This window comes from Muntiacus reevesi, chromosome 3 (genome assembly GCF_963930625.1).
Source record: "Muntiacus reevesi chromosome 3, mMunRee1.1, whole genome shotgun sequence".
NCBI lineage: Eukaryota > Metazoa > Chordata > Mammalia > Artiodactyla > Cervidae > Muntiacus > Muntiacus reevesi.
In genome coordinates, this window is record NC_089251.1 from 255,910,708 (window position 1) to 255,933,258 (window position 22,551).

General features: G+C 37.2%; 1 protein-coding gene across 1 annotated transcript in view; it reads right to left on the reverse strand.

Annotated features, from left to right (window-relative positions):
* Positions 1-1,643: 1,643 nt before the first annotated feature.
* Positions 1,644-22,551, reverse strand: part of FRZB (frizzled related protein) — a 33,180-nt gene continuing 12,272 nt past the window's right edge. The window contains exons 3-6 of the mRNA XM_065931889.1: positions 10,249-10,314; positions 6,347-6,551; positions 5,872-5,935; positions 1,644-2,892 (exon numbers count right to left, since the gene is read on the reverse strand). Coding sequence (XP_065787961.1) covers positions 2,776-2,892; positions 5,872-5,935; positions 6,347-6,551; positions 10,249-10,314 — 452 coding nt within the window. The 3' untranslated portion in view covers positions 1,644-2,775. The remainder of the gene's footprint in view (positions 2,893-5,871; positions 5,936-6,346; positions 6,552-10,248; positions 10,315-22,551) is intronic.

Sequence of the window (22,551 nt, forward strand, 5' to 3'; positions counted from 1 at the left end):
TTCTTAATCTATAGCAGATGTGGAATGACATGGCTTTGTCCCACCCCACCCCCAAAAGCTGAGTGCAACATATGGCACTGAATCAGATTACACTCTGGTTGAGACACAGTGAAATACTCACATATCCGTGAAGAGAATCCAAGTTTGCTGTTATCTTAATTTTTGCTAGTTTATTCAGCCTGCATCTAAAACATGATTTTGATGTTGTTATTTGGCTAGGAAAATTAAAATCCTAAAGGTGAACAAAATTTTCCAAAGAAATATTATATTAAATTTGTAAATCTCAAGGTTACTGACAAGGAAGCATGTGTATTAAAATTTTAGTGGCTTTGAAAGTTAATACCTGTCAGAAAAGCCCATGGAGGGGCATTAATTAAATGTATTTCTGATATGGCGATTACAGAGTAGAAATGATTTTGCAATCTGATTAGAAATGTTAAGATAAAATTTAAAGATTAAATTTAAAATTTAAAAATAAAAAATTAAGATAAAAAATCATGACAGCCTTAAAAGAGGCCTATCCACAATTTATTAATGGAGATATTGCAACTACCAAACTGCAAAAGCAAATGTGTTTTATTCATGGACCTTATACCATTAAAAACTGTAACTGACAAAGCCTAACACTGACGAGCCAAATGGAAAGCGGAAAAAAAAAACACTGCTGAATCTTAAATTCTGGTCCTCTTTTGCTTATAAATATCATAAGTGTATATGTATTGAGCATAAATTGTATCAAATCTCTACACAAATATTATTTCCTTCCCCCCAGAAAAAGAAAACTTGAGGAGCTGGAAACATCTGTGGCTTTCATTGAACATCAAAAGATCTTGCTACTTAAATTCCTCTTACTAAGGTTTGGAAGAGCTGATGGCATTCTGTGGTTCTGAGAAACCAATTCCTTTGAATCTCCTGCAGTGATTTCTTGCCCTTCTCCCCATCGGTAACATGAAAAAGGCAGGAGACCAACAGGAGAATGCAGAAGTATTGTTTCCCAGCCCTCAGTCCTTGACGCTCAAGTTGAAGTCAGGATGAACACTGAGGTGCAGCAGTTCCTCTGCAGGACTTCACTACCACCCCACGACACCCAGACACCCCTTTTTGGGCTGCAACATCAGCATCCGGGAACAGATGACCTGTCTTAGACCCGAGAATAAAGCCCAACAGGCAGGCGGAGACAGTACCTGAAAGCAACCATGTGGCAGCTCAAAGAGTAAGTGGTCCTGACGCAGCAAAGGTGAGAACTTCTTCTGGGATCACAGAGAGCATTGGGGTTTGGGGGTGAGTCAGAAGACAGGGGCGTTCTCTTCCTTCCCAAAGACAGAATTTGGATGCATTGTTATCTACTATTTTAGGAAACTTGTTCAGGAATGAATTGCATTCTTGCAGGTTTGTCTTTACAGAAGGAAACAAAACCATTTGCTTCATAAGTGTTTCCAGCACACCACAACTTAGAAATTTGGTTCTACTAATATCAACTATGTAAATTTAAGAGAATGAGACTTTCAGTATTGGGCACAGGCTCTAAGGAACCCTGCTGGAGGAAGAAGTAAGAGCATCGTTTGTTCCCCATGGTCCCTGCGGGATCCCACTGCACCTTGGGTAATGAGCATTTGTTTCAAAAGTCAGAATCACCTCTCTCCTGACAACCATAATTCCTTTTATTAAGCATATTTTACTGAGCATTAAACAGCACAAATCCAAGTGATAAAGTGCAGGCCAGTGCACAGGCCTGTCTTTCAGTTCAGCTTGAGTGTGAGTGTATAGGGACACACACACACTCTGATACACACACCCAGAATCTTGCACATTTTACCATCTTTTGACTATAGCATTTTAGAGAGCTACATATCTTAAAAATAACAGTCTGGTGCACATGCATATATGCTTTCTTTTCCTGGTCAAATGCAGCAAGGGAGATTTATTTTAAAAGAAGAAAAAAAAGACACCAGTAGGTTCATCTAAAAGGAAGCAAATTAAACAGAGCTATGCTGATAACAGCCGATGTCTGGTTACAATCCATTGCTCTAATGCTGATTAATATATTCACAAACAAATCAAATGTATTGCCAAAAGAAAAATGCTGCTGCTAACACCCCAACAGCTACTAGTTTCAGTTGTGCTTCTCAGTCAGGCAAAATGCTCTATCCCCAGCTCCTAAAGCTATTTATTTTGCTTCCTGCCAATCTTGCAAATAATTCATCTCATGTGTCATTTCCTCATAAATGCTTCCTGGTGCTTGATTGCTTTGCCTGTTGGCATTTGATTTCAAACTGCCGTTTTACCTTTATAAACATTTAGAACTTTCTAAGCGTGATGAGATTGCCAAAAAGCATGGAAAAATGAGGCTGTGATTAGATCAGCAAAGTATGCTTTACAGCCTATCTATCTTTCTCTGTATACCAGAAATCTCTCTTTGCATCCAATATTGCATTCCCAATCTGGGTGCAGAACAGCAAATTAACATTTACTCCAGCAAAGAGGCCCTGGTATCAACATGTTTAATTTATTATTATTGCAAAGAACAGTTTTCCCATGATTAGTGAAATAGAATACATATAATATATTTAAGGATCTGTACTCAGACCACATAAAAGGGGATGGGGGAAGGAGAAAAGCAGAAAACAAAAGAAAAAATAGAAGTAATATCAGTTACCACCTGATTTTTGTGGTTAAAAAATAGACTATGACGTGCAATAGTGCAATTTTCCTTTGCTAGTCCAGCAATGCAAGTCTTAATAGGAAGTCCACTGAGGATTTTCTGCACTTCAGGATTTAGGTGCGCGCTTGCCGGGAGTTAGAGTTCCTGCCAGGCTTCTGACTCTGAGTGGAATCACTATGGCTAGAATCACTTTTATTCAGTCCAAGATGACGGAGCTTCATATCCCAGCGCTGTGAAATTTAAAACAGAAAACAGTCACAAGCATATATTACCGGGGCTATCATTTCCATTATTCTAACAACTAGGACTGCAAAATCAGATCTCAAAAGCATTTTTTACTACTTTTCCAAAAGTATAATCTATATCCCGGGGGTAGCAATGAGATCGATGCTATGTAAATGTAATACTTTAATTTGAAAAAGCACAAAACTGGACACCTATAATATATCAGTAATGGTTTCATGTCAAATTTTAAACTTAAAATCTCCATGTCAGTAAATGGTGACACAAATAAACATTGATATCTGTGGGTATTTCCTGAGGTAATATACACAAATCTGGTACTTCATGGGTGATCAACAAATATAAGATTTCCATAGAGAATTTGAAGAAAGTGCTATTTTTAATTTTCTTCTCTTGTGACACATAAGGGCACAGCCTTTTAAACCTAAGTGATTTGAGCAGTAAAAAAAATGAAAGTGGGAAGAGAGGACAGGGTACTTTAAAAATATCTTTCTAAGTTATATCTACCAAGTACAACAAAACAGAGCAAATTTCTGCCCTCATTCTAAGTTTTATAAAGGACCACATCACAAATGGTTTTAAAAAACTACAATCAAGTTTACTAATGCTTCATATTGACAACTTCAATAATGCTCACATGTAATATAACAAATTAAAAGGAAGTTGTATTATGGATATTATAGGTAGTAAATAAGAATAAGAGTTACATATAAAATTCCTAGTCCATAACAAATTCTCAATTTTCAATTAATTTCAGTAATTCTTCATTTCAGCACATTTTTACTCCACAATTTTATTGGGTTTCCATATTTTAAAAAACAGTCTGATTTTCTACTCCCCAAGGTAAGTCAAATATCTTGATTTGAACAACATCTTATAACAGAGACTTAAGTTAAAATTTTTTTTTGCATGGCAAGACCATAAAAAACAAGTTTTTATTGCTCTTGATCTACCCAGAGAGAAAAAAACAAATCAGCTGAGTACAACTCTTATTTGAAAAAAAAAACCAATATCCTCCATAAAACTCTTTCTTTACATCCTCAAAATTGACTGGAAAATCACAGAAAGAATTAAAAATTACTCAAGTTATTTCTTCCCATCAGCAACCAGATGAAAATATAAGTGATTTCACAATAACTGAGAGCTCCCTGTAGAAAGCAATGAAAAAAAAAAATGCTTTCCTAACTAAGGAATAGGACCAACAAGCCATGATGTCCTGTATCTTTACATGATGATAATTGTTTTGGTACCAAAAGAGAAGCAGCAAGCCATGTTACATGCTTTACAGCAATGATGCTGAAAGCTTTTCCAACTGGTACAGGAATTTAGGACAAATTCCTGCTCTGCATTAGCAAGCAGAAGACTGAATTAAAAGGACAGTAAGAGATTCCCACATACTAAAGAAGAGCCACTTTTTAACAGACACCAAACTACTTCAAAAGAGATACAAATAGAGAATTCTGTAAGTAAACTTGAAATACATCACACTTTTGACCTAATACTGAGGGGAATAAAAGAGCGTTTTGGAGGGTATTTTCTCCCTGCAAAATAATGCCCTCTATATTTTTGTAGGTCACTTAAACTGAAATGTGTCTGCTGTGTCAAGTCCCAGATGTATAAGATAAACTGCCCAGGGGTGTTTAACTTACCCCATAAATGTTTCCCAAGCCTTCAAACTCCCAGAAGGAAGAGGATGTATTATGTCTAGTACAATTCCCACTCTCCCCTCCCCATCCGGCTACTGCATATGTGCATGCACACGTACACACACACACACACTCACACACACACACCCTTTTTGATTCTTTGTCCCTCTGAATGCTACCCCCACACTCCTTTTGTTGAAATAGATTTACTTAGTAAAAGGAAACGATACCTTTCATAATAAGCTGGTTTCCTGTATTTTTCTTAAAATGCATCACTTGCAGAATCTAAGAGTCATTGGTTTTAAAATAAAGCTACGTTACTGCTCTAAGAACCCAATTTGGTCAGATCTCTTATATACAGATGATTGTGGCTGCACTTTGTACATAGGAACTGGTGTCTGTACATTGGGACAATGTATATCCACAGTTTTCTACCCATGCTTTATTTTTCCCATCTTCTCTGACTCACAGAACTGCAATTGTTCAAGGAATCAACAAATCCAGCTAAAAAACAAAACAAAACTCTAATTTTCCAGCTTCTCTTGCAGCTAGGGATGGACCCAGTCCTAAGTAACATATGGTTGGGCAGGACGCTTGGAATCTCCTTTTACCTCCTTTTCTTTTCCCCTGAAATGTAGGTGTGATGCAGAGGTGGGGCAGCCATGCTATGACCTCCAGCTAAACTTGATTATGGAAGCAGTATCTTTAAAAATGACAATATCTCTAGCTTATTTAAAAATAAGCTAGAAGGAGCCTGGAGCTCTACTGAGACTATGAAGCCACAGGAACAAGGCTGGACTAACTACAGTTAGATTTCCCACAGTGAGAAGTCAGGTATCTGTAGCTAGATCTCTGATACACATACAGAGAATTTGCTCCTTAAATGAAACAGACATTACAGACAAAGTTGGGTTTTGAAACAAAAAAATATATATATATTTAATATTCCAAAACCTGACTTTGTAATGTCTGTAACACACACACACACACACACACACACACACACACACACACACACACACACACACACACAAATATATCAGGTTTTAATATTTTTCATGTAGTTGAAGGTAGTTATTTTGTTTAAATGACAAATGGCTGGCTTTCTGCTTTAATTTTCTGGGTATCACTTTCAATATAAAATTCAGGTTGAGACTTCCCTGGTGATCCAGTGGATCCACCTTCCAACGCAGGTTTGATCCCTACTCAAGCAACTAAGATCCCACAGGCTGTGGGGCAGCTCAGACCCAATGCAGCCAAATAAATAAATAAATAATTTACAATTAAATAAATAAATAGTAAAATGAAATTTAGGTTTACCTTAACTTTTTTACCAAGTCGATCCTTCCATTTCTCAGCAATAGAACCTTCCACCAACAGTAATCTGTATTTTAAAGAAGCAGCCATTTTTGAAAAATTAAAACATATTACTGAAAAATACAAGGAATCACTGTCAAGAAGCACATACTGTTTATACATGTTTTAGAACAGTATATGTTCTAAAATGGACAGCCATGTTTTAGAACAGTAATTCTCAACTACTTGGGAGTCATGGACCCCTTTAAGAACAAACAAAGTTATGATCCCTCTCCCCAGAAAAATGCACACCTAGAAATTTCCCACATATACTTTCCTATCTAATACATGGATTGAAGGATCCAACTAAAACTGATCTTTAATTCCCCAGAAGGTAGACAGATCCCAAAGAACAACCCCCAGAGTCAGCTCTCTAAAGAAATGCAATACGCATAGGATGTGCATAGAAATTAGTCTGAATCCTCAAGGAGTGAATTACCTGGAGCGCTCTTCATCTTCATAGCCCATGATGAGATACTCCTCATTAACGTTAAGTGGAGGACACAGGCAGCCAGAGCTGGTATAAAGGTTCACAGTTTCCCTTGGAATGTTTACCAGAGACGCCTTTAAAATCTCCTTCACCTCCACGACTGCAGTCACATCATGGCACTTGGTCTTTACTTCTTTAACTTTAGCCCGAATGACTGGATAAAAGACAATAAAGCTGATATGGCAATATGATACACAATAGGTGCCCCATTCAAAAAAGACAAGTAGACTTCTTTCTAGCCAATTCATATCCACTTGATGCTCAATGAATGGAAAGAAAAAGTCAGGCAGATATTTTCTCCTTAGACAGTAGTGAGTAACACACTATACAGCACACCTGCCCCTTAATATCCACCCCTGATCCCCTGCAAATTTGCATGTGCATTTATATTTGTGTGTATATATGCATATGTGTGCATGTATTTCATGATGAGAACTGTTTAGATATGTACAGTTTCAATTGTGCCAAGAGGAGTTTAACCCATATTAGTTTCACTATGTACAAAGACCTACCACCTAAATATGCTTTGTTTCACGCTCAGCATTTTTTCCATCAGGTCTATTAATAGATTTTCTAACCACTTAGGGTTTTCTTTAGTGTCGTAAAGTGGTCCTGTTCCACGAAGTTCTCGGGCTAGTTCTGCAATCTTTCCACCCTTTTCACCTTAGCTCACTGCTCAGACATCAGCCCCTTTCTTCCTCTGTTTCACTACAGACTATCTTTCACACTCCCCTTTAGGTACACTGCATTTTCTGCTTGAATAAAAACCGTCCCCACTCATGTGCTATGAAACAAGGTCTAACAGGTCAATTGCATTAATCTACCGTCTCAGTGGGTATTCTGGCACCCAGTTTATCTCATAAGGTTGGGCATGACTTCTCAAAATAAAGACAAAACTGCTTTAAAAAGAATAAATTCAGTTGCAAATTCAAAACATTTGACCCAGAATCTAGAAAGTACTGTTCTGCTTCTTTTCTGTATTTCTCTCCCTTGGAAGAGCCAAATTCTTTAGATTCCTACTTCGGGTAAATGAGCTTTTTACTTTTTTTTTCCTAAGGGGATTTTGAAAAGGCCTAAGAAGAAGCAAAAAAAATGTCAATTAGTAAGAAGCCAACAGCTTTTGCCCAGGCAGCCTCATTGCTCTAGTTCAATATCCGTGGACTTTATACAGAAGAAAACACAACATATACAAATGAATGTACTTTTTAAAAGCCTCTTAGGCACATATCTGCCAACCACTTTCATCTGAGTTCCTTCCCACATATTTTAGGGGTTTTGGACTACAAAGGAAAAAGTAATCCATGAAAATATAAAGCCAGCTAATAAACCACTGCCCCCCATCAATGCCCCAATTCCATACAGAAATTTATTCAATAACATTCCACCAGTACAAGACACATACAAAAAGATTTAAGCTACTAATTCTAAAAACTTTAGAACAAAACCTCAATTTTGCTTCACAGGTATTTCAATCTTCAGAGAATTAGTTGTCTCAAGTATGAGAGCTTATAGCAAACAAAATGTAACTGCCCAGCCTCTCTGCTTGGTGTGATTTCTGAGTGAAGGGGTCTTTTTTCATTAGTGTTCTATTCTTATTTTAACAAAAGATAAGGTTGCCCTTTTTGAAATGTCATTTGGGAGAACCAGATGATAGATTCACAGCCCCAGCTAGCACACATTTTTGTGTGTCCTGGCTTATGTGAATGTGCTTCATAGCATTCATCAACTATTAGAGATTAGTGAACTGTGCAAACGTTCTCAAACTAATGATTTATTTACCCAGTGTGTCTACTATTTTCGTTAGAAATTTTTAGCACATGTACCCACTCCAAAGTAAATACCTCTCTACAAGACTTACTTTATTATTCAAGTAATTTTGTTAAAGCTCAAGAGCTTTTAACTGAATTAATCTGAATGAAGCAGAGGTTTCATCTGAATTATCAATTTGCTCCCACCTCCACTTTGTTTTCTCAACAGACACACACAGATATTTAAGAAAGATAAAAATCAACATATTCTTAAATTTAAAATATATTTTCTTTTTAGAAGTTTTCCTTCTCTTTTATAATTTCAGTGCCTGTCTTTCTCAAAGAAGCTCTGAGTAAGACTTAGATAAGTGAAAATTCTTAAACTATGGGAAATCTAGTTATTGTTTAACCATGAGAAAAAAATTATCTTTTTTCCACTAACTGTGATCTGTATCCTATTTTCTGCTATAATATTCACTCAGCTACCTTGTTGGAAGATTTTCTCTTCCTATGACTTGTAACCATTTTATCTTTTAACAAAAATAGTCACACTAACCATTGCAGCACTGAGGCTGGATAAAGTAAAAATTAGTAATAAGTAAAACAAATACAAACTAAGTAAAATTTCCCAATATAAAATTTTTCATGTTTTTGTCTTTAATACAACTCATTAACTTAAAAGTTCATATAGCATTTTTCAATCTTACAAGGTTAATCTCCTAAAAATTAAAAGTTTCCTTTCCTTGTGAAATTTCACATCAATTTATAGAGGATAGTCCTCAGATGAGCAGCCAGGCATCTGATTTCTTACATTTCCACCTTAGAAAGTATGTCTACCATTGGCTAAGAGAAACTATAGATTCCTCTAAAGATAATTAGTAAACAAAAAAATAAAAATTGAATCCATTGAAGAAAAATTTGAGAAACTAGCTATATTTATTTTAAAGAGATTTAACTACACTGAATTTTTTACTTTTTATCTTTCAATATACAGTATTTTCAAAGATATCAAAGGTTACTCTTACAGAGATTATCCATTTCTCTCCTTCCAATTCCCAAATAATAGAAAAGGAGGAATAATTCTGTTGTATGTGTGCTATATTCTCTAAAGTAAACTCAATAATAAAGCCTTCATTTCAGTAATGAAGGCACTTTATAAATCCATTTAATTGCCATGTTTATTCATTTACTCAGCATTGACAGTCTTCGGCAGAGATAGTAACATGAACTTTATTAATCTCATAAATGCTAGAGTGGAAGAATCATAATAAAATACCAATAGAATACAGCAAATACTGATTTGTTGCTTATTTTATCAACTAGCAAACTCTATTAACTGACCCTTCTAAGTATAACGGTGATTGATATTTGTGACTCTGAAGCATTCCAATACCCAAGAGTACATTCTGAATAATTAAAGGAAGGATAACTTAGGTTCAATAATCGCTGATAAAATAGGGATAATAGAACGTTTCACGGTGCAGTTGAGAAAATCACCTAAGACTGTGTATGAAAACGACCTAACACATCACCTGGCACAGAGACAGAAGGTTTTTCCTCCCCCGGTTAAATTTGTCAGCTTTGCTTATCAGACAGCACGTATCTAGGTCAGGCTAGATAACAAAACATTTCTTTGAATACTAACGACCTCTGTGTTACGTTCCAACTCTGTCAATGTTTTCCAAGAGATAGAATGTTTGGAAAAATCCAGTTTGACTCTTTTAAGCACTCCTTATGCATTGAAGTGCTCCTCTGTTTACCCCACTGACTGTTCACCCCAGTGAATCACAACTGATGACCCGCTGCAGCTCCATACCCTTGCCGGCCTATCAGAGAGGGAAGAGCATCTCTCAACTGCCTGTATGTGTCACTGCATGGCCCTAAGATGCCAGCAGTGCTGCCTGAAATGCATTACAAAATCAAGCATTTGTTAGGAATAGTGCCCATATGAGACATTTTAATTGTTTAGAACAGAGAGATTATACTCTTAAAAGTTGTCCTTGCTTATTCGTTTTTAAGCCTTATTCGTAAGTTGTTCTATCAATCTACACATACACACACAAACCCCTTTCTGAACCTAGCAGTTCATAGAGTTATCCTTACCGTAGTTGTAATTGTTTCGGAAATAGGTCTTCTGTGTAGCTCTGACTGGTTTACATTTGCAGCGTTCTAAAAAACATAACATTTTATCTATTATGAGCAAAAGTTCAACGTTAGCTTTCTTTTGTTTATGCACATTTTTTGGTAAGATCAGACCCAAATGTAGTAGCAAGGAAGCTCATATTCTCTGTGTCTGGTCCTTTTTTCCTGCAACTACATTCACATTTATTCTGTCTACAGAGCTGCCTATTCAGGGTCAAAGTTCCCAATCCTGAGGAAGCACTGTTCACCACCATGCATGAAGAGACCAAGAATCCTGCAAGAGACATGCTCAGTGCTTAAGGCAGTTGAATGAATGCCAACTGAGAGGCAAATGATGCTTAAGCTCAAGTAACTAGTTACCCCTGTTCAAGGCCCCCTGCGCTCATAGACATTTTACAGACTACACAACGCACCTCCAAATAGTTTTTGGATCTAAAATCAACACAATAAGATAAGCACATATTATTATAACCCAGTGAGTTTTTTGAAGTTCTTAAGGGGCATAACCTCCTTCTTTTTTGGATCTAATTTTTTAAAATTTTAACTGAAGTATACATGATTTACATTACCCTAACAGTTTCAGGTGTACCACACAGTGATTCTCACGAGCACTATCTATAGGCAGAATAACTGGTATTTAACTCAATGGTAGTTCTGTGTTTATTGGAGGAAGTTACTATATACATATTTTGAAATAAGATGTTCTGTGTTTTTTTAAATATCTGGTGAGTAGTGACCAGAACATTTTCTATGTAATATAAAACAAGCATATGTAATAAAAGTTTTAATTATCTCAAAGTGTTTCATATATAGGATAAATCATTTAGCATCTTAGAGAGTAGATTACTACATTGTTTATGATAGATTACTTGGCTAAGAAATACACCTCATGCATACATCATAACCATAATAAAATCTTAGTCATTAAAGTCAACCTAAAAATTGGAAATAATACACAATTACCTGAGAAAGCATTCATTTATGTAAAGATTTCTTGGCACACGAATCACAGAAAACAAGCCAACAAAATTTTTTTGTTTAAAAAGTGGTTTATGTTAGCATGGAGACCAGTAAAAAGCAGAAGTTTTTGTTGACAATTTGACATTATGTTTTCTAAGTGTGTGTGTGTGTGTGAGTCACTCAGTCACGTCCAGCTTTTTGTGACCCTAGGATGGCAGCCCCACCAGGCTCCTCTGTCCATGGGATTCTCTAGGGAAGAATACTGGAGTAGGTGGCCATCCCCTTCTCCAGGGGATCTTCCTGATTAAGGGATTGGACCCAGGTCTCCTACACTGCGGGCAGATCCTTTACCATCTGAGCCACCAGGGAAGCCCTTCCTTATCATAATAAATGTTATTTCCAGCTGAACTCACGGATAAGGTGCTTTGAAGTAGCAGTCCTTTGGAGAACAGCACCTCCCTACCCTCTTTTCGGTTCTAGAGACAAGCATCTCTCCTCCCCAGGAGAGAGGTGAGGGTGGCCTCAGCGCTACACACAGCAGTGCTCTTATTCTGCAGATAATTTTTAACACTGTTTCTGTGGAATAACGATCTCAATAGACAATAGGTCGTATCAGTGCTGGTTGCTATTTGAAGAAGATTCCTCGAAAAATGACGTTTTTATTAGCAAAGCATTTGTCTTCCCATTTAAAACAGACTGAAAAGTTATCTAGTTCTACCGTACGGTTGCCTTCTTTTGTACCAAATGTAACACGCTTTTAAAAGAGCGATTCTTGAGATGAGACTATTTCCGAAGAAATAAATGCTACGGTCTTTGACTTACAAATTATCCTCACCTACATATAGATATGGATTTGTGGTTTTCTCTTTAAAAATAGATACTACTCGTTAAAAATAACACATGAAGATAAATTATCTACATATTTGTAATTCTTCAGAAATCTGCACATGTTCTAATAAAAAATTCTTGGCAAAAATACACCAACTGCCAATTAAATAGATTTAGAAAAATACAGCAGTTATTACTGGATTGATTCTAACATGATTACTTGAAGCATAAACAAAGGATTTCACAAAACTTCCAAGCGGAGATTTTTTCCAAAATATTATATTGTAAAATAATTTAGGAACTTTTCAAGTAGGTATTTCCACAACCATATGTACAACTACATATATTAGCTAGATCCCTAATAGCTAATGAACTAATATATCCATTATATTCTTTGGACTGAATTCTGTTCCTCCCCAATGCACTTGTTTCTCCTGCTGGCCTCAGAGGTAGAAATGCCATACTATGTACTTAAGGCCTTTCCTGTGGGCCAATCCCTAGCTCTTGCTAGAAGCAAATATCTGTCTAGTTGAAGTACCTAGTAGCTCAATAAAATAGCTGAGTAAAAAGGAGGATGGAATTTTATATCCACAAGGCTCAAATACAGAAGAACTTTCTTTCACTTCTTTCTGCTGACTCAACCCAAACATATTCATATCTGAGGGTATTCATGAAAAGTATATCTTAGATCAACAGCTCTGGAGGAATATCTTTATTGTAAAGTATGTCTACTCACATCTACATATATATCCCTGAAAGCCCAAGAATTGGGAAATGGCAAAAAAAAAAAAAAAAAAAAATTCATGGAGGCATATGCTGCATGTATTAGCCACCCTAGAGCAGACTGCAAGGTTTTTTTTGTTTACTACCAATAGCTGATTTCTGATTTGTACGTGGCCAGCAGCATTACCATCATATCTACTTTAATTCACCAATGATCTTGCGAGTAGTCTTCCTCCCCCAGCTTCCAAATGGCACAGCGTCTAGGATTTGTTCCACTATCGTGGCAAAGTAAAATCTATTCTTTTGCTGAGCTTTGTACAAAGACCAATAGGAATCGATCTGCTTGCATTCCACTGCTGAGAAGAAAAACATGTAAAGGAACTGCTTTGGTGCTCTTATCTAAGGAAAAATACAGAAAATTTAAAGAGGCTGGCTTTGACAAAATAAAGTGAGAGGAGTTCTTCAAATGCGGGGAAGGTTTTAATATTAGCAATTCATTGCCTCCAGTCTAGGATTAAATACAACTCTCTTGAGTCGCATAACAGCATGTGGTCCTGTATCCCACAGCATCCTTGGAGCAGGACCAGGAAGCTCTCTTGGGCAGCTCTCCCTCGGTCCTCTAGCTGGGTTCTCTCAGCTGCTCTTCTAGAATCAATGATCTCCTACTTCTCTGCTAGTGAAACTGAAAACTGTTCATTATCCTAATATGAACATGAGTCTACCCCACTAGAATGAATGTGAGTCTGTAACATTTATATGCCCAGTGCTGCATACAATCTGGTCTGCAATTCAGGGGAGCTGCCCTACTGTGCACTGCAGTGATTGAGCTGGGAACAGCCTCACTCTCTCAACACTGGGGCTTCTTAGAAACAGTTCTGAGTGGACATCATCACATCCTTCTTTATTCATTTGTTTACACATAAAAATCAGCTCATTTATTGAAAACACACAAGGGCAACAGTCTTTTTTAAAGGGCTCTATAATTTTTACAAGATCTAAATGTTATAAGCATCTGACAGTTTTGAAATTTGATGCTCACTGGACCTCCACTGTTTAGGGCAACCTTGTTTGAGTTCAAGCTTAAGTGTGATACAACTTTCTAACGAATCCTGACCTTTGTTTGAAACTGACTTCTCTTGGGTCTCCTCCAGAGCTGTAAGACTATAATTAACTTTGGCAGATTCCAAAACCCCTATAACTTTTCACATCCCATGACTTTGGAATACTACTGTTAGTGAATATTTTTCTGCTTTTTTTGGAAAAGGTCTTAGATCTGTGCTCAAGATTTATTTTCAAAAAGTAGGGAAAAAAATAAAATATAATTCTATTGGTGTTACAATTTCTATAATAACTCTTAATATTGGCTCTTTCTAATTGGGTCAGAGTTTAAATAATTTTAATTTGTACCAAATGAAATATATGTTTTGCATTTGATCCTGGAAACCCACTTCGCTCCATTTTAAGACACATAGGAGCAGACCACAGCAATTTTTTTTAACAGTTTTTAAAAACAGATATAAAAATGAATTATGATCATTAACTCTGACTTCGTTACTGAAGAAAGAAGTAGTCTTCTTTTTATCTTTGTGAGAAGACTATCTAAGAAGTCTTCTACACTTTCCATTGCCTATAAATGAGCATGGCTTAAATAACTTAAACATATGTCAATATCTATCACATCATAGAACTGCCTTTCTTCTACAGAAAGAGTGTTTTCTGACTTTACAAACCTGGGATAATTATGTTTCTCTAAATATGAGATGCGAAAGGAAAAGAGAACTAACATTTGTTGAACATCTTGAGTCACTTATGTCATTCATTCACTCTACAAATATTTATTGAATGTCTCTTACATGCCAAGCCCTGTGCCAGGCATGTAGAACACCTGATGAGTAACACAGACAATTCAGAACAGGATACAGACATTGAACAAATAATTACACACAAAATAATTTATGTTCATGTATAATACATGTAATGAAAGCAAAGTACAATGTGCCATCAGAATATACAACTTGAGGACCTACACTAGTCTGGTCTTCAAAGTCCTCTAAGGAAACGACATTAAAGCTTGAAACCTGAAAGATCAGCTGTTATCTAGGTAGGAACTCCATCTTTATGTATAAGATAGTGAAGAAGTCATAAAACCGACTGGGAAGGAGCACCCAAAAATGAGGAAGAAACACAGGAGAGTGCAGTCAAAAACCTAAAGGATGGTGTTGCAAGAAAACAGGTGAGCTCTCTTTGAGGAGAACACCCTCAAAGTTCAAATGACTGAAAAGAAAAGGAGGTCTATCAGATTCGGTTGGCAAGGGACCTTCCCTTACAGTCCTGTGGTTAAGACTGTACTTTCACTGCAGGAGGCATGGGTTTGATCCTTGGTCAAGGAACTAGGATCATTTAGCATGACATGGGCAAAAAAAAAAAAAAAAGAAAATTAGTTGGCAAGGAAAAAATGGGTGAAAATCAGGGGAACACTCGATCCACTGCATAAGAAGAAAAAGGAGAAAGGGGTACTGATGTTGACAGCTTATACAACTGTTGGTAGGGTGATAAGATTTCCTTCTGATAGCTTTTACTTTCTCATTAAAGGATGAGGTTATTAGCTGCAGGAGATGAGGGGCTAAAAGAGCAGGGTATGGAAGAGTAAGGAGAGAAGTGAAAGTGTAAAACAGTTACTGAGTGGAAAGGCAAATAGAGATACAAGGTAGTTTGCTAGGCAATGCTGATCACGTATTCGAATTTTATCTTGAATTTAAAGTAAAACCAGTCACCCCAGCTAAGTAATTTTGTCCAGCAACAAGAGTTGAGAATACATCAGGTGACTATGGCAGAAGAAAAGATAGGCAAATGAATTGAAGGTATTTTCAACGGAATGTGTATTACAATAGTTCATGAAATCTCAGGTAGGCAAGGAGGTTAGGGTTGAACGATAATAGTAAGTGGTATATGATGAATAGGCAGTCCCAGCGGAGTAAAATTACAGCAATGATGATACTAGAGCAAATCTGCTCGGATGAAAAAAGTTGGTAGGCAAAGAAGGGTATACTTGAAATTAGGATTACAGAGCTGGCACTATTGCTAGATGGCAAGGTACAGAATGTGCCCCTGGAAAATAGATGGCTGGGGCAGAACAAACAGGTTAGCGAAGTAAAGAAGTCAGTGCACTAAATGAATGATCTTTATCATCAAAGTCATCAAAATGGCAACAGAGATGGGTGTCATTATAGAACATGCACAGATAGAGCTTAATGGAAGGTAGGCAATTTATCTATTTATCTATAGACCTTCCAGAAATCAGTTTCACTACCCTTCTAGAAACAAAGAGATGGTGAAACATGCCTGGATTCCAGCCCTAGGACCACATTCTGTCTTCCCAAAATTATAAGTCATGAAATGGACACTTTATTGAAAATCTAGAGGATATTATTACTCCTGGGGCATTAAAAAAAAAAAAAAAAAAAAAAACAGACAAGAAAACAGAACTGTGGTGTCCTGATTTCAATGATGAAAGAACACTTTTATTTTTTAATATTTGTTTACTTTATTTATTTATTTGGTTGCACCAGGTCTTAGTTGTGGAACAAGGGGTCTTCAGTCTTTGTGGAAGCATACAGGATTTTTAGTTGTGGTATGTGAACTCTTGGTTGGTGCATGTGGGATTCAGTTCCCTGATCATGGATCGAACCCAGGGCCCACACTGGGAGTGCGGAGTCTCAGCCACTGGACCACCAAGGAAGTCCAGAAAATTTTTTAAAAGAACAACAATGCATCTCTTACAGAATCAGGAACCATGCTGATCTGTACCACTAAGGAGGTCTATACTATTGAGGCAGAGTACAGAAAATGCTATGATTAAAGGATGGACTTTTATGATCAGACACAGATGGATGTGAATAGTAGGCTCCATGCCTTACTATTTATGTAACTTTTAGTATCTAAAAAGTGGTATCTTGCAGAATTACTGAGAGAATTAAGTAATAAACATAAAATACCTTTCACAGTACCTAGCACACAATGGCCCATAAATGTCGGATTTAATTTTGCATAAGATTCACTGAGAATCCCAATCGTTCATTTGTAAAGATCATTTAATGAGTAAGGGAAGCAATATTTTCCCAAGGCTGCCTGCTACCTGAGAGAACTGTGGTACCTACCATAAGTAAGCAAAGTAACAGGATTTTTTCAATAGTGCCTGAGTCTTCTATTTTGCTTCAAGTTCACAAAGCTAATTTCTGCCCTGATGTAGGAAGTCCGTTTGAACTATCATGTACACTTCCAAAATTTGAAGAATGGAAGTTAGCAAGCCAGAATGATCATATTATGTGGCCATTATATTAATAATAAGCATTAGCGCGAGAGAGTATGGCAAATTGATTAAGGACACATGCGTTTAAATCCCAGCTTTGTCCCTCTTTGCTTATGTTGCCTTGGGCAAGTTACAATACCCATTCCTAAACTAACACTGGCTACCCCATCAGGTTATTATAAGAATTTAAACAGTAATTCACATAAAGAATTTGGCACAGAGCCTGGTATTTAATCACTCATTGAATGCTAGCTAGTAGTACTAGTTATATATAAACAAACAAAAGGATCAGAAAATACTTTATGCAAATTTAAGAGCAGTTTATAAAACAGAAGAGAAAATTTTACAACAAAAAAATCATCTATAAGTTTGAGGATAAAAATCTGGCAAATTTTTCCTGGAGATAGAAAGCTAATTTAGATTATTACATTTAGTTTGGGAGGAACTGCATAAAAAATAGAATTTAGAAATCATATTGGTATTATGCTCACACAAAGGCAAACTATTCCACAATAAAATGATACACATAACTAAATGGGTAAATCTCAAAAGCATTATACAAAAACAAGAGCAGCCAGCCACAAAAGAGTATGTGCTGCATGATTCCACCTGTATGAAGCTGAAGAACAAACAACATTAATCCATGGTAATAAAAATCACACCTGTGCTCAACTCATGGTGGGGTGGGTGATTGAGTTGACACAAGGGAATTCTCAAGGGAGATGGAAATGTTCTTTATCTTGATCTGGGTGATAGCTACACAGGTATATATATTTGTGAAAGTTCAATATGCCATACACTTAAGAATTGTGCATTTTACTATAAGTAAATTAACATATGAATTCATAATTATATGAATTCCTTTCATTTTTCCATAAAGCGTCATGACTTAGTGGCTGTTCATTACATGTTTAAAATTTATTTCCTAAACATATACATTAGGCAAAAAATATCATATTAGATTTTATTCTGGATTAGAGTTGTATATGGAAAATGCAATTAAGTCAATTGGTGAACTCAGGTAATATAATAAAGCTTTAAAAAGCAAAACTAACATTTGCTCAATTTAGCTGAAAAAACAAACCTCAAATGTTGCAATAAAGGTCTCAATTCATAGTAATTTGCACTTTGTAAAAGGGAATTACTTAAGATTGAGGGAACTAATGTTATATTTAAAAAAAAGAAATTTAGTTCTATTTCTTTAGGATTTGTATCTTTGGAAAATTTTAAATAAACTACCTTTCAGAAGGTTTCTGGATCCAAAAGTCATTCGGGATATACAAAATGTAGAGAACCAAGGCAGTATGCCTGTTTTCTCTCGTGAGACCTGAAATGCTAGCTTTGTGCGGTACAGGTCCTCTAAAGGAGTCAATTAAGAAGAAATTCCCTCGTGGTCCAGTGGTTAGGGCATCAAGTTTTCACTACTGAGGCCCAGGTTCAATCTCTGGTCAGGGAACGAAGATTCCTCAAGTCACGCGGCATGGCCAAAAACAACAAAGGTCAATTAAGAGAAAAGCAAAGTAGGTCTTTCAGGACATCATGCATCTACCTGATGCCAACCACACAGAAAAGGGGTGGGAGAAAAGTGCAATCAACTCCTTCACTCCCTCCCTGTTCCTGGCATCGAGTATGCCAGGACAAGGGGTGGTCATCACGTTTCTGATGAATGGTTGGGGTGGATGGACTAAAGAGTTTATTGGTAGATGGATGATGACGGTTAAGTGTTGAGGATCTGGGAAAACAATGGTGCCACTAAAACAAAAGTTGCAAGGGGTAAAATTTTAATGAAAAGAAAATTATTGAATATATACCCTTTGAAGTACAAACAGATTGCCCACGTAGAAATGTTTATTGGAGGTGAAATATGTAGCATCCAGCCTATGTAACTAGATGACTTCCAACAGGAAGAACTCATTGTAAGGAGGAGCAGAGGCCAAGCACAGAACCTTGGGGAATGCCCACAGCTGGGGGACAGGAAGAGAAGAACTAGGACAATTTGGGTAATAGCCCAGGGAGAAGAATTCTCAGAAATGAGTATTCATCCAAAGTGTCCAATACTGAAAACAGTGAAAAAAGCATATATTTGTTAAGTAAGTGTTAGTCGCTCAGTTGTGCCCGACTCTTTCAGACCCCATGGACTGCATCCCACCAGGCTCCTCTCCCCATGAGATTTTCCAGGCAAGGATACTGAAGTGGGTTGCCATTTCCTTCTCCAGGGGATCTTCCCAACCCAGGGATTGAACCCGGGTCTCCTGCACAGCAGGCAGATTCTTTACCGACTGAGCTACAGATAAGCTACTATATAATTACAAAATATTATTTTTATCTATCTTAATTTTATTTTCAAATAAAGAGTCGAAGTTACCACAAATTAATTCAGACTTTATAGTGAACAAACATTGCACCAAAGGAAAAAAAAATTGGAATCCTTCCCCAGATTAGTAGGAAATAAATTGGAAAATACCCTGATGCTGGGAAAGACAGGGTAGGAGGAGAAGCGGGCAACAGAGGATGAGATGGTTGGATGGCATCACTGACTCAATAAACATGGGTTTGCGCACACTCAGGGAGATAGTGAAGGACAGGGAAGTCTGGCGTGCTGCAGTCCATGGAGTCACAAAGAGTCAGACACTTAGCAACTGAACAACAACAGATTTGGAGAAGGAAAGAGAGAGAATGGGTCCATACTACCCAAGCTAGGCATTGGTTATCTCAGTAAGAGGAGGCTGGCTGTTGCAGGGCAGAGGGTGGGGATGGTGGGGGGATGGCCAGGGCAGACCTAGCAGGTCCAGGCAGTCAGGAATCGCTAGTTACTCAGCTGCCCAGAGGGGTTTCTCTGAAGCACTTCTGAAAAAGGACCAGAAAGGCGTTAGCTAAAACTGCAAGAGTATCCAACTCGTGTGAAAGTGTGTGTGTGTGTTAGTCACTCAGTCGTGTCCAACTCTTTACGACCCCACGCACTGTACCCCGCCAGGATCCTCTGTCCACGGAATTCTCTCGGCAAGAATACTGGAGTGAGTTTTCATTCCCTTCTCCAGAGGATCTTCCCAAACCGGGGATCGAATCTAGGTCTCCTGCATTGTAGGAAGATTCTTTACTGTCTGAGCCACTAGGAAAGCCCAGCAGATATTACTCGTGTTTCCCTAATTTGAAAATATACCAGAAATAAATATCAGAACTCAGCAATCAGTATTATCTGATTTTATATTTATACACAGACCCAGAATAACAGGTTAAGTAATTTGGTCATGCTCATACACTTAATTAATGTCAGAATTTACTAATTATTATCACCTCATTGGGAAAATGTATTTTTCAAATACAGAAGTCCATAAATTGGTCACCATCACCAAGTAGAAAACTGGGGCAAGGGAGGGGGATTCTTTTTCAGAATTGTTTTAATAAACAATTTAGCTTTTCACTGCACCATTTGAATACCTGCCTTAATTTTCTGGGTTGATTTGACCAGACCAAGTGACTCAGCAGAACAGAACTAAAATTGTTTTTCTCCAAATTCCATGTGATGAAAACTAGAGAGAATGTACCTCTTATTATGATAGTGGATTTACAACAGCAAAATACACTCACAAATTGGAAGCTGCTCTGATAGTCATTATCTCCAAAAAAAAGAAGGCTGCTAGGCTTTGAGGCAAAGGATAAATTAACTGGAGTGAAAGAATTTCTTTTCCAAATTTCAGACATAAACAGCTTGACACTTTTGAAAGAGTGGTTATGAGGGTTACAATGCTTTTGTGTCTTCCTCATTTCTTTTATCATAATCAACTTCAGCTGTTATATTCCTCCAAAGTATGACATTTTGAGTGTAAACAAATTTTATTTTCTTCTTGAAACATGTGACCATGTCAATGTGTTTCTCCACAACCAAGTCAGCGTGGTTTTACCTGTCTGTTTTTATCACTCCCATTACACTAGGGGACAGAAAAACATTCCTCTTTTATAAAGAGGAGCAGTAAACGCTGAACACAGGAACAACATATTCACTCCAGCTTTTACACATTGAACTGTTTTTGTATTTATAGTGTCATTAATGTCTTCTCTCTTTCACACGTTGAAGTGCTGTATTATTCTAACCATAAGTTCTAGACAAATTGATAGAACATGCATGTACTTGGTCTGAAATTTTGACTCACTAAGTGTACTATATACAATACAAATGAGCTTTCCAGTTTGTTTTGAGCAACCATAACAGGAGTAATCCTTAAAATAGCACTACTATTGGACACCAGTGATTTCCAGCTGATTTTACAACACTATAAACACTCAGTTGCATTCAAAAGCAACATAATTCTAAATAAATCATTTTAATTCACTTGTGTTTTTAAAAGTTAACTGTTTGAGGTACCTTTGATGCACATTGCCTTATGTCAAATACTTGTCACTCTGGTAAGATTCAGTGGAAATCAACAGTAAAACTGTTCTAGTCTAATGAAAATTGATGCTTCAAACTTATTTACAACTTAATAAAGATTCCACTTCCACATATGACAACTTACAGACCAAATCAGTACAAATTACTATTTCAAGAAAGTAAAAAAGAACTAGTTGCAGAAACAAACGCAACATTAGTCATACTTTAAAAAAAAAAAAAAGAGAGAGGGAAAAAACCTAGAAATAATGCAAATTTTCAGGGCCATTAGAATGAATAAATGAAGAGTGGTATATTCATATGATAGAATACTACACAGCAATTAGAATTTAAAACTTCTGCTATAGACAGTATAATGAAGAACAGAGGAAGGCACACACATAGACACACTGTCTATCTATACATACATATAAAATGATGCCTCTCATAAAAGTTGAAATCAGACAAAATTATTCTGTACTGCTAGAACTTCTGCCAGAGGCTACCTCTGGGAAGAAAGGTGGAATCAGGGACTTGGAGGTGGCACAAGGAAGTGTTTCAGGAGAGCTGGCAATGGTTCCCATCCTGATCTGGGCAGTGGTTACATAAGCGTGTTTACTTGGTGAAAATGCGCTGGGCTGCATGTTTACGATGTGTTCCTTTTCTGCACATACGCTATACCTCATTTAAGTGCTTATTTTACGGAAAGATGGAATAAGTAGCCTCCATCACCTCTCCCCCACTGAACGCAGTTATGAAACAGAATCCGAGAAGCAGCGCCTCAAGGACTCTGAAAAGGAAACTAGTAGGAAGTTTGCGAAAGAAGCCCAGCACCATCAAACCGAAGGTGCATCTGTCATCCTTTCCACTTCTAGTACCCTCCCGCCTGGTTTCAGCACAGCCTGGAAGCAGATATCATGCAGACAGTCCTCCAGAAAAAGCCCTCCAGTTCTAACTCAGGAAGTGGGAAGGGGTCTGCCGACACCCAGCCCTTCCACCCCCCCTGCAGCGATCCTGGGACAGTGGTGGCAGCAACGGCTGCTGCAAGGGAAGTCGCCAGACGCCTAGACCGCTGGCG